Below are 13,418 nucleotides of genomic sequence, written 5' to 3' on the forward strand. Positions count from 1 at the left end.
ATGATCATATGGTTTTTATTAATTTGATCATTAATATGGTCATTTTTACTAATAGTTTTCCTAATATTAAACCAGCCCTGCATTCCTGGTATAAATCCCACTTGGTCATAGTGTATTATCCTGGGGATGATTTTCTGAAGTCTATTTGCTAATATCTTATTTAAGATTTTAGCATCAATATTCATTAAGGAAATTGGTCTATAGTTTTCTTTCTCAGTTTTCGATCTACCTGGTTTAGGTATCAGTACCATGTCTGTGTCATAGAAGGAATTTGGTAGGACTCCTTCAATCCCTATTTTTTCAAACAGTTTACATAGCATTGGAGTTAGTTGTTCTTTAAATGTTTGGTAGAATTCACCTGTAAATCCATCTGGTCCTGGGGACTTTTTCTTAGGAAGTTGCTTAATAGTTTGGTCTATTTCTTTTTCTGAGATGGGACTATTTAGACTACTTACTTCTTCCTCTGTTAATCTGGGCAAGCTATATTTTTGAAGACATTCTTCCATTTCATTGAAATTATCGAATTTATCGGCATAAAGTTGAGCAAAGTAGTTCCTAACTATTGTTCTAATTTCCTCTTCATTAATGGTGAGTTCACCCTTTTCATTTTCAAGACTAACAATTTGCTTTTTCTCTTTCCTTTTTTTAATCAGGTTTACTAAGGGTTTGTCTATTTTGTTGGTTTTTTCATAGAACCAACTCTTTGTTTTATTAATTAATTCAATAGTTTTTTTACTTTCAATTTTATTAATCTCACCTTTTATTTTTTGAATTTCAAGTTTTGTGTTTGTCTGGGGGTTTTTAATTTGTTCCTTTTCTAGCAATTTGAGTTGTAAGCCCAATTCATTGGCCCTCTCTTTCTCTATTTTATGCAAGTAGGCCTGTAGAGATATAAAACTTCCCCTTATTACTGCTTTGGCTGTATCCCACAGATTTTGGTATGATGTCTCATTATTGTCATTCTCTTGGGTGAAGTTATTAATTATGCCTATGATTTGCTGTTTTACCCAATCATTCTTTAGTATAAGATTATTTAGTTTCCAATTATTTTTTGGTCTATTTTCCCCTGGCTTTTTATTAAATGTAATTTTGATTGCATTATGGTCTGAAAAAGATGCATTTACTATTTCTGCCTTACTGCATTTGAGTTTGATGTTTTTATGCCCTAGTATATGATCAGTTTTTGTATATGTTCCATGAACTGCTGAGAGACAGTATACTCCTTTCTGTCTCCATTTAGTTTTCGCCAAAGATCTATCATATCAAACTTTTCCTAGTATTCTATTTACCTCTTTGACTTCTTTCTTATTTATTTTGTGGTTTGATTTATCTAATTCTGAGAGTGCAAGGTTGAGATCTCCCACTATTATTGTTTTGCTGTCTATTTCTTCTTGTAGCTCTCTTAATTTATCTTTTAAGAATTTAGATGCTGCACCACTTGGTGCATAAATGTTTAATATTGATACTGCTTCATTATTGATGCTGCCCTTTAGCAGGATATAATGCCCTTCCTTATCTCTTTTAATTAGATCAATTTTTGTTTTTGCTTGATCTGAGATGAGGATGGCTACTCCTGCTTTTTTGGTTTTGCCTGAAGCATAATAGATTCTGCTCCACCCTTTTACTTTTAGTTTGAATGTCTCACCCTGTTTCAGGTGTGTTTCCTGTAAACAACATATAGTAGGATTCTGACTTTTAATCCAGTCTGCTAACTGCTTCCTCTTTATGAGGCAGTTTGCCCCATTCACATTTATGGTTAGAAGGACTAATTCTATATTGCTTGCCATCCTATTAACCCCTGCTTATGCTTTTCCCCTTTCCTTCCCTCTTACCCTCCTACCCAGTATTAAACTTATGAACAGCCCTCCCTTTTTAGGATCCCTCCCCCACCTTAAAGTTCCTCCCCTTATTTTACCCCTTTTCCTCCAAATTTCTGTATTCCCTTCCCCTTAGTTTACTCTTTCCCTTTCACTTTTCAATGAAGTGGAAGAAGTTTCACCATAAATCGAATATGTCTATTGATACACACTATGTTCATCTCCCTCCTTTCTTTCTCTTAGATACAATAGGTTACCTTTGCCTCTTCATGAGATGTAGTACCACCACTTTACACTTTTTTATGATATAATTTCCTTTGCACCTCTAATTTCTAAGACAAATTGTACATATGCTCTTTACATATTTTTTTGGCAGAAGTATAGTTCTCAAGATTTCTTTTTTACTTTTTTAGAAATCTCTTGAGTTCTGTATTTGAAGATCAAACATTTTATGTAGTTCTGGTTTTTTCATCAAGAATAGATGGAATTAATTTATTTCGTTAAATGTTCATCTTCTTCCTTGGAAAACGATGCTCATTCTTGCTGGGTAAGTTATTCTTGGCTGCATACCAAGTTCCTTAGCCTTTCGGAATATCATGTTCCAGGCCCTTCATTCTTTTAATGTGGACGCTGCTAGATCCTGGGTTATCCTTATTGTGGATCCTCTATATCTGTATTGCTTTTTTCTAGCAGCTTCCAATATCTTTTCCTTTGTCTGATGGTTCTTGAACTTGGCCACTATATTTCTTGGCGTTTTGATTTTAGGGTCCCTTTCAGTAGGTGATCAATGAATTTTTTCAATGTCTATTTTACCCTCTGTTTCCAGAATGTCTGGGCAGTTCTCTTTGATAATTTCCTTGAAAATAGTGTCCAAGCTCTTTTTTTCCTCACATTTTTCAGGGAGTCCGATTATTCTCAAATTGTCTCTCCTGGATCTGTTTTCCAGGTCTGTTGTCTTTCTGATAAGGTACTTGACATTCTTTTCAATTGTTTCATTTCTCTGGTTTTGCTTGATTACCTCCTGGTTTCTCCTTGAGTTATTCATTTCTACTTGTTCCAGTCTAATTTTCAATGATATATTTTCTTCACTCACTGTTTTTATATCTCTTTGTAATTGTCCAATTGAGTTTTTATCTTCTATGGAATTTTTTTCCATTTTATCCATTTTATTTTTTAGAGAGCTGTTTTCTTTTTCCAGCTCACTAATCTGTTTTCCTTGGAGTTGTTTACCTTTTCCAGCTCACTAATCTTGTTTCTCAATGATTTGATTTCTTTATCCACTCTGTCTTTGAATGCATGGGATGACTTCTCCAGTCTCTCTTGCCAAGCTTCCCTTTCCTTTTCCCATTTCTCTTCCAGCTCTCTTGTGAGAGTCTTTTTGATTTCCTCTATGAGATTCTTTTGTATTGAGGAGCAGCTCATATCCCCCTTAGGGGATTCCTCTGGGAACAGTCTGTTTTTAGTCTCCTCAGTGTTTGAAGTTTGCTCTCTCTCCATACAAAAGCTGTCAATGGTTAGAACCCTTTTGAATTTTTTGTTCATTTTGTCAGAGTAGGAATCGAAGAAAACAAATTGACAAGCGAAACAATAATTCTGTTTTTTGGGGAATGGGCTGAATGGTATTAATGAGCTTCCTTTACAGACTGGGGGTAGGGCAGCAGAGAGCCACTAACAGAACAGCAACGACTGTACTGAGTCTGTACTCTGAGGCTCTGAGAACTTGCTGAGTCAGTCCAGGTGGGGGTTGGGTGTGGCCGGGTTCTGAGAGACGCTGGCTTTCTAGGGTTGGTGTTTACACCCTCTCTGCTGCTCCTAGCTTGCTGCCAAGACGGAGTATCCACACTGGGGAAAAAGTCTTTTTGCAGAAAAGGCAGAGATCGTACCCCTCCCCCTCCAGTCTGAGCTGTGTGAGCTGCCTGTCTTGATCTGGCTTGCCTGCCCTCAGTCTGCGCCCAGTCTGATTGACCCTCCCCCGAGCAAACACAGACCTTTTCTGGCAACTTTCAAGGATGTCTTCTCTTGGTGATTATTTGTGGATTTCTTTCTGGGTCAAGCATTAAGTCTGAGGCTTGTAATGAAGTAAGTTCTGAGAGAAAATGAGGAGCTCAAGCAGCTGTCTGCCTCCACGCAGCCATTTTGGCCGGAAGTCCCCCTTAATGTCTTATTCTTTTCACATTAGAGTCAATTTATACCTATCCACTCTATGTATGCCTCCTCTAACTGCCCTAATAAAAGAAATAGTTCTCAATAATTACAAGTATCATTTTCCTATGTAGGGATGTAAACAGTTTAAGCCTTTAAATATTGTTTTTTCTTTTCCCATTTACCTTTTTATGCTTTTTTTTGAATGTTCTGTTTGTAGATAGAATTTTCTGTTTAGATCTGGTCTTTTCAATAGAAATGATTGAAAGTTCTCTACTTCACTGAAGCTCCATCTTCTCCCCTGAAAGATAATGTTTAGTCTTGTGGGAAAGTTGATTATTTTTTGTAATATCTCTCTCTCTTTCTCTCTCTCTCTCTCTCTCTCTCTCTCTCTCTCTCTCTCTCTCTCTCTCCTCTTTTTCTGAGTTGTGACTTGCCCAGGGTCACACAGCTAGAAAGCATTAAGTGTCTGAGAGCAGATTTGAATTCAGGTCCTCCTGACTTCAGGGATAGTGCTCTATCCACTGAACCACCCAGCTTCTCCCTTGTGTATTGTAATATAAAGTCATTTTCCTTCCAGATATTATATTCCAAACCCTCCAATATTTTATTGTGGATGTTGCCAAATCCTGACTAATCCTGACTGTGACTCCTCAATATTTGAATTATTTATTTTTTTTCTGGTAAGTTCCAGTATTTTTTTCCTTGAGAGTTTTGTAGTGATGCAAATTATATTTCTTGGAGTTTTCCTTGTGAGATATCTTTCCAGAGGTCATTGATGAGATCTTTCAGTGACTGTTTTCACCTCTGGTTCTTGTATATCAGTAAAGTTTTCCTTAAAGATCTCTTGAAGAATGCTATCCAGGATCTTCTTTTGGTTGTGAACTTTAGGTAGTCAAATAATTTTTAAATTGTCTCTTGGATCTATTTTCTAGATCCAAGATGTTTGTCCAACAAAGTATTTTACATTTTCTTCCCTATTTTTCATTCTTTTTAGTTTGACTGATTCTTGATATCTCAATCATTTGCTGTCATTTGTCCATTTCTAGTTTTTAAATGTATGATTTTAAGTTAGCATTTGTATCTCCTTTTCCAATTTATTAATTCTACTTTTCAAGGTATTTTCTTCAGGGGATTTTTTTTTATTTTATTTTTTATTTTTTATTTTTTTTTGCATTTGGACAATTGTATTTTTTAAGGATTTGTTTTCTTCAGTCAATTTTTGTTTGTCCTTTTTCCAATTTATTGTCTCTCTCTTGCATCTTCTCTTTCCCCCCCTCTTTTATTAGAATTTTAAAATCCTTTAAGAGTTCTTCTAAGAAGTTTTTTTGGGCTTGGGACAAATTAATATTATCCTATGAGGTTTTACATGTAGGTATTTTGTCTTTTTCTGAGTTGGTGTTTTGATATTTCCTCTTACCATAGCAGCTTTCTATGGTTGTTTCCTTTCTGCTTCTTGCTCATTTTCTTCTCTTTCATCATTTTTGAAGTGAACTTTGCCCCCCTGGGACATGGGAGGCTCTGCCCCAAATTTCTTGTGTAGCTTTGAGCCTTGGCTTTAAGCACAGGGGTCTCCTGTGTTTGGTATCTTGCTCACAGTACTGGGGGTAGCTCAACATTATCTCACATTTTGTTGCCAGTTTGAATGGTAATATGCTTTCAGCGCTGGGACTGGAGGCTGCCTCATTGGTTTGTTCTGCTAATGTTTTATTGATCTAGGACTGAGGTTTTCATTTGTTGATACACTGTAATTAAGATCTTCCCATTGGCTTTTCTGCCCACTCTGAGCTGGACTGAGCATTCTTTACACCCCAGTGAGACTGAACTTTCTTGAAGTCTTTCCAACCTATCTTGAGCTGCAAAATTGTTTTGTTCCATCTCTTTGTTGCCTCTGCTGTTGCACACTTTCTTCAAAGGTTTGATTTCATATAGTTTTTGAAAGAAGCAGGGAAATCTCAGGCAGCTTTCTGGATTCTTGACTCTGCCTGTCCCAGCTTTTTTTTAGTCTCCCTGATACAAGTTTCTTCTCATGACCATTCTCTCCCCAACAACTATTTAAACTACCAATGTGATTTTTCTAAAATGTAAATTTCATCATGCCAAATGCCCATACTGTTGGTTCAGTACTGCCTTCAATATCAGTTACAAACTGGTCTGTTTTTCATTTAAAGCCATTTATAACCTGGCTTATTCCTACTTTTACAGGAATTTTATATTTCACTTGCCTCTCAGCTGCCTTGCTTCCTTGATTAGAAACTAAGTGTTTGAAGCAATATACTTTTCTTAGTTTTCATTTATTAAAAGTCTCAAAGATTATTAATTAAATATTTCATTTTCCATGAACTTCTGTCTTGTTATTAATTCCATGAAAATCATATCTTCATACCACTTAACCAATGGTTTACCATACTCCCTTTTTGTTTTTTTCTCCCCCTATTCACTGTAAACCACTTTAAGGCAGGGAATGTTGTTTTTTCTTATTTTTATTCCCAGAGCTTTAATAAATGCCTGGCAAATAGTAGGCACCTATCTTTGAATGATTTTATCCTAATGAAAGCTATAGTCTTACAATTCCACCCATTGGCAAATGGGCTGTTTGTCGGTTAAGAGAACAGCAGCATTTTCTTTTTGTTTCAAGAGCTGAAATATTTTTCTCTTTTAAATTGTGTCCCGAATTTCTATTTATTTGACTAATGCAACACATTAATTGAGAAAACCCTTAACCTCAAAATATTTATTAATTTCAAAATTACTTTCGGTGATTCATGATATGTGCACAATGTATCTTCATAATAATCAAAGAGCTATGCTGAAGCAAGGCATGTTCCACTACCCCATTTTTTTATTTAGATTTTGTGCCATTATCAGTTTTATATTTTTAGTCAATTAATATTCCATGAGATAAACATTTCAGAATTCTCAGGGAACAGAATTCAACACAACTGAGATTAAAAGAAGGGTGGTAACTGAAACAAAGAATCATAGCTTATATTCAGGTTTCTTGTCCTTCTGGATCTCATTAAAGGAAACAACATTGTGAATGAGAAACATGTAGCCTTTCTTAAATATGTGTTTCATTATCTACATTAGCAGAAAGTCCCAGGTGTTCATTACTGTTTAGAGGTTCTCTAAGGTTTAATTCATCCACATCCCCTCCTTCACTGTTAGAAGATCCAGTGTTATTTTCTTTATATTTTTTCTTTATAGCAATGAAGAAAAAGATTAAAAAGATATATGCTACTGCTCTCATTCCTAATATGAAGCCAAAGAACTTCTTTCTGTAAAAAGATAAAAAGTCATAAATTTTGAAATGCAGCAATTATGCAGTAATTATAAGATTAACAATGAATTGCTAACTTTGGAAATAATTCAAGTGTATATATGAAAAAATACAATTAGAGTCATGTTTTCCCCCTTCAAATGCAAATCTCACATCCATACTATAGTAATTGGATCCTCAAAAAGTGGTATTATAAATCAGTATGGTAATTTTTGATTGTATGAGTGTGCATGTGTAATAATAGCTAACATTTATACAGAAAATCCTAAAATCTGTGTTGCACTTTTCAGTTCTAATGTGTCTGATAGCTTAAAACTGCATTAAGATTTTTTTTACATACCCTTTAAATTGCTTTAAGGACTTCAAAGTGCTCTACATTTATTATCTTATGATTCTTACAACAATCTTATATGCTATTTTCTTCATTTTTATGTATCAGAGTTTGAAGCTCAACAAGAGTTAAATTACTCCTTCGGGACCATATACTGAGGTGGATTTCATACCCAGATCTTTCTGATTTAAAAAACAAACAAACATGTTCTATTCAATTTTTACCATTGTATATGTTTACATTTTCATACTAATTGCTATTAATTCAAGGAATTAAATCATTTTAATAATATTTCACCTCTTCTGGATATTGTAAAAGATGTGCTTACAAGAAGGAAATCAGCTTCACTGTGTTTGGTAGCTAAATAAATACATTTCCTTGGGTCTTCTGGTTGGTAGTATCAGCCAAAATAAGTAAAATAATTTTTCAAATTGTTTTTGGGATTTTTATGTAATTAACATCTCTGTCTCTGAGATGAGAATAACATGAATACCATTGAGATATTGGAGGATGAAATCCATGGATATTTCATGGGATGGTAGAGAATGACTTTATTACAAAAATTGTCTTATTGAATTAAAAGGTATGAGTTAAAGTTGCACTTCTTGGGTGAAGGTCATTCAAGGTTCTTTGAAGATACCCCAAACATTCAAAAATCCTACTTGTGTCTGAAGTGTAGCAGAACATTCTAAGCTCACATTATTCTGATCAGCCACATTCAGACACAATGTAACTCAATTCTAACATAGTGATGTCATTTTGGTTCTCATCAAGAGGAAAGGACAACAACCAACGAATCAACTGAATGCAGAAGATGAAAAAAAAATCAAGGTGGTTAAGTCAGGTGATTCATAACAAGGCCAGGACTAAAAGAGGGAAGGATAGATCCAACAATAGCTGGCAACTTCAACTCCTTCCCTAGTCCTAGTTGGGCTGCTTTTTATTGAATTACGAACAAAAGTTTAGCAACTTGCTAAACATAAAACAAACAAATGGGCTTGCTAAAGGTGGTTACATTAATAGATATATGCTTGTGCAGAAGATACTTGTTTACAAAGGCACTATTAATTCAGAATACATGTGATGGTTTGTTTATATAAGGAAAGATATTATATACATCTGGGACCCTTGAGGCTTATTTTATATACTACACTTTTTTAGGAGGAATAGAAACAATAACGGTGCAAATATGATCTAATCCACTTAGAAAGAAGAAATGTATAAAAATGAATATAACAGAAACCAAAGGTAGTAGGGGACAGAAGATTTCAATTATTTAGTCATTGGTCTAAGAACACTTCTAAGCATGAGAAAGTCAGTGAAAATACACAGTTCTAGAAGTAGAGAGTCTTGTGCAAGGAATAGGAAGTATTACTGAATCATAATATATTTATATATGCGTTGAAGAAGTAAGACTGAAAGGTTGTGGAGGATTTTAAAAGACAGAGTATTTACTACGGGTATAGAAATCTATCTAATCCTGCAGGAGAATTTTCAGTAAAGTGGGAGATCTATGTTTTCTTTCATAGCTAGACTTATGGAGATGCTTTGTATAGCTTCACAGGTGGTTGCTTATTGTGTGAGAATAAGGGAAAAATCCTAAGGCTCAAATTTTTTTTTAAAAAAGTAAAACTTGTTTTGAATGTAACTAGGGAAATAGTTTATAATAAATCAAATTTTAAAGAATAAAGACTTAAAGAAGGCCAAAAAAAAAGTATTTCATGTTTGTTGGGTATCCAATGGTCATCAATAAATAGAAAAGTAATAATGCTTGGATAAATAGAATTAGATATTATATAAACATATATTAGAAACTAGAAGTATAAAATAGATAATTAGAAAGTAGAAATATCAGAATGATAATTAAGTGCAGGATAGAATAACAATAATATAGGAGAGAAGTGATGAAGAAGTTTAAAGGGTTGTACATGGGTTGGGAAGGTTCAGAGGAAAAGAGTTATCTGTTAAGACTTTTAAGACTAAGATTCCAATGATATATCTAGGAAATATTATATGAAGATATGTATCATTTGATAGTTTGTTGGGGACAAAAGGAATAGATATTTTAACTGGGGAAGAGAAAATTCAGGGGACATGATAGATGTATTCAGGATTTGGAGAAATGTCATTGTGAAAGAAGAATTATATTTGATCTGTCTGATCCCAAATGTAGAACTAGTAGCAACAATTAGAAATTTCAGAGTCAAATTTATATCTGATATTAGAAAAAAAAAGGCAAAAACTTTGCTTCATGACATAGCAACTTCCTCCTCTTTGGAAGACTTCAAACAGGGACTAGATGGTCATCACACTCATACTTAGAGCATAGACTTTTCATCTGTCAAACTCAGAGGAAAATGTTTGGATGAACATTCAGGGTTCACAACCTTTTTTACTCCTAGAATTCTTTGAGTTTCAGTTAAGGGGATTTACAATTTTTTTCTCTTCCAAGATAGAATTATCTATTGAAAATTTTATTCATTGCCTTTCAGGAATAAGTTCTGCAAATTTCTAGCCTATGTTTAGTTCTGTTGGATTTTGAGTTCTCAGTCTCCTATGATGAATTATTCTGTGTTGCTACCTCATTATGAACATTCACAGGGCTTTTTTTTTCTTTTTGCATTCCTTTGGAGGATCTTTTTCCATCCTCATATATTTCATGTAGATAACTACCAAAACTATACGTGTAAAATCTTAATTTCATTTCTGGACTCCAATCACATTAAGTCCTATATACAAAATTGTAAATACCCTTACTGAGCTGTGAAAACAGAAGGACATGAAACAACAGAACTCTTACATCTCTTTCCATCTAGCCACTAAAGTGAGCATAAATAAATATTAACAGCTGGAAAAATGAGCAACCAAAAATAAAAATATTGTATAGAACTACTATGGTGATAAGGAAGTTTAAGACACAGTTGCAGAAGATAATAATTTGAAAACATCTATAAAAATAGTCTCAAAGAAAAAAATGTAGATTGGACACAATCCAAGCAATAATTAATAAAACTATTTTTAAAATATTTTAAAAGAGGGAAAAGATGACAACTTAAACCAAATATGATACAGGAAAAATGGAAAAAGAAATGAGAACTATGTGAACAATATTGAAAAGAGAGTTGACATCTTTGTCACAACAATAAAGGAATGGAGGACTTGGGTTATAATTTCCCAGAATGCAAAGGATAGATAACATATATATATCTATCCAAAGATAACTGAGAGCCATTAAACCTGAGTATAATCCTACAGGGGAAAATGAATATTTAATGGAGCAGAAGACTTTTAATCACTGCTGATCAGCATTCTGATTGCAGGACCAAACTAAATAGAAAATGTGGAAGAACACTGGAAGAAAAGCATAAAAATAAAGATAAAGTAGATGTCATAAGAGACTAACCAATATTATGTGTTTTATATTCTTATATGGAACAGTGATACATGTAATCCCTCAGAAATTTTCCTTAGAGGGAGTATAATTAGATAAAGGACAGTGTTAAGATCCAATTATGTCAGTATTAACTCAAAAGAATGTAAGAGTGGAAAAGATCAATTAATTAATTAATTAACTGAATTGGAAAGAGGAATAAAGAAAATTGTCACACATAACTAAGGTGGGTAAGGAGAAGAAGTTTAAAAAGGAAAGAAAGAGGGAATAGAATTAAAAGAAAGGGGATGAAGAAATAGAAAAAATAATTCAACTTTTATTTGGTTTGGTTTTTAAAAACATATTTGAAACCAAAGTTGTAGACAGAGTTAAAATAAGAGGTTTGAGCAGAATCTATTATGCTTTAAGTGAAGTAAAAAATGAAAGACAAATGTGGCAATCATAATATCTGACAAAGCAAAAGCAAAAGTAGAGCTAATTTAAAAGAGAAAAGTAAGGAACACATGCACACACACTCACACACACACAATCAGAGAAGGAAAAAAACCCCCCACTAAACATTGCCATATGTACAACAGAACATAAAAGAGGATTCAAAATATAAAGAATACATTTCCATTTCAAGAAAGCCTGTATAATAACTAATATACATTGAACTGAGAGCTTTCCAATTTTTCTTTCTTCCTTGTAGATTTTCTTTTGTTCTCTACTGTGCACTTTTCATTATTTTCCCCCTTTCTTTCTCCCCCAAGCCAAGAAGGCTGCAATTAAAACACACACATTACATCTATTTTAACTTTAAGCTTGTCTCAGATCATGATTACTACCTTAATTATTTTTACAAAATAAATTCTATTCCTAATTTTTATTTTATGTTTGTGTGTATCTCTCATTTGTGTATTTCCTTAAAGCACTACCATTGTCAGTGGAGTAAGGTTTCAGCACTACCCAGTGTGCTCCTGAATTTTTTTTTTTTTTTGGTATCTATTTTTCATTTCTCCCCTCATTTGTATGAGATACTTAATCCTTTTTATCTCTCCCTATAGAGTATATATCTATCTGCTTATCTGAATGTATCTATCTATCTATTTTTCTATCAATTTATTATTTATGTATTAATATATATATATATATATATATATATATATATATATATAATTATTCCATCATACTCCATCATATTCATTTCAGGACAAGTCTTTTTTTTAAGTATCCAAATAAAAATGACAGTCATAAAAGAACTATTTTGTATTCACATATAAGAAGTAAATGATTTGAACTTATTGGTCAAATTGGTCCCTTATAACTGGTCCTGAATCTTTATGTCTTATCTCCCCTGGAAGTTATGTATTGAGTTTTCTCTTAAGTTCTGCTGTTTTTGTCCTAATGACAAAATGAGAAGTCTCTCATTTTGTTAAATATCCATTTTTTCCCCATTTAGGATTATGCTTAACTTTGCTAATTTATTCAGCCTTGAGTTTAACCTCATCTCTTTTACTTTACAAAATATAGTATTCTAAGACTTATGGTACTTTGACATAATAGCTGTTAGGTCTTATGTAATCATTATTGTATCTCCATGATATTAAATTGATTATTTTCATGTGACTTCCAATATTTTCTCCTTAAATTGGGAGTTTTGAAATTTGATTATGCTATTCCTGTTATGATTTTTATTAATGGATTTTTTCTACTTCTGCTTTTCATTCTCATTCTAGAGATTCAATGAAATTTCCTTTGTAATTTCTTGTAATATTGTATCGAGATGCTTTTAAAAGTATAATACTCAGGCACTCCAATCTTGTATTATTTCTCCTTGATCTGTTTTGTATTGAGTTGTATTTTTATGAAATGTTGAATATTCTCATTGTTTTGATTTTATTTTTATTTATTTCTTGTTGACTCTTGCTTCCTAGAGTTTAATTGATGTATTATTTTAAATTACTTGGAGAAGAAGGTTGTGAGAACATGACTGAATGTTTCCTCTACTCTGCAATCTTGACTCCACTTTCCAAAGTCCATTCAAAAAATTTCTGAAGATTTATTCAGTTCTGACCCCCAATACCTGTGTCCACAACATCTCATTGAAATCCTCCACTTCTAATAAGGCTCAAATCCAGTTATGCTACCTTCATGATGCCAAATATGTTCCCCTCAGCCAGAATGATCCCTACTTCCATGCCACTCTGATTCCTGTGCAATTTTAAAATTTTCATATTTAATTGTGACTATTCATATGTCTTACTTCTTACTCAGTCTATTTAAAGGGAAAGAACTTGCCATTTTTAACCTTTGTATCACCAGTATCTTGCATATATATGATACCCACTATATGTTTTTAACTAAATTTAGTTAATTTACAATGTTCTGAGGTATGTACAGGCAGTACATTTTCACATATGAAGAAAAAAATAGAGAGGTTAAGTACTTGTTCAAGTAGCTTTGTTTGAGCACAGA

General features: G+C 33.2%; 1 protein-coding gene across 5 annotated transcripts in view; it reads right to left on the reverse strand.

Moving 5' to 3' along the window:
• Positions 1-6,678: 6,678 nt before the first annotated feature.
• The window catches only part of LOC141543515 (solute carrier organic anion transporter family member 1B1-like), a 77,207-nt gene continuing 70,467 nt past the window's right edge, over positions 6,679-13,418 (reverse strand). For all 5 annotated transcript variants that reach the window (XM_074268884.1, XM_074268882.1, XM_074268880.1 and 2 more), the window contains one exon: positions 6,679-7,237. In XM_074268884.1, coding sequence (XP_074124985.1) covers positions 7,021-7,237 — 217 coding nt within the window. In that variant the 3' untranslated portion in view covers positions 6,679-7,020. The remainder of the gene's footprint in view (positions 7,238-13,418) is intronic.

Source organism: Sminthopsis crassicaudata, chromosome 5 (genome assembly GCF_048593235.1).
Source record: "Sminthopsis crassicaudata isolate SCR6 chromosome 5, ASM4859323v1, whole genome shotgun sequence".
NCBI classification, from domain to species: domain Eukaryota; kingdom Metazoa; phylum Chordata; class Mammalia; order Dasyuromorphia; family Dasyuridae; genus Sminthopsis; species Sminthopsis crassicaudata.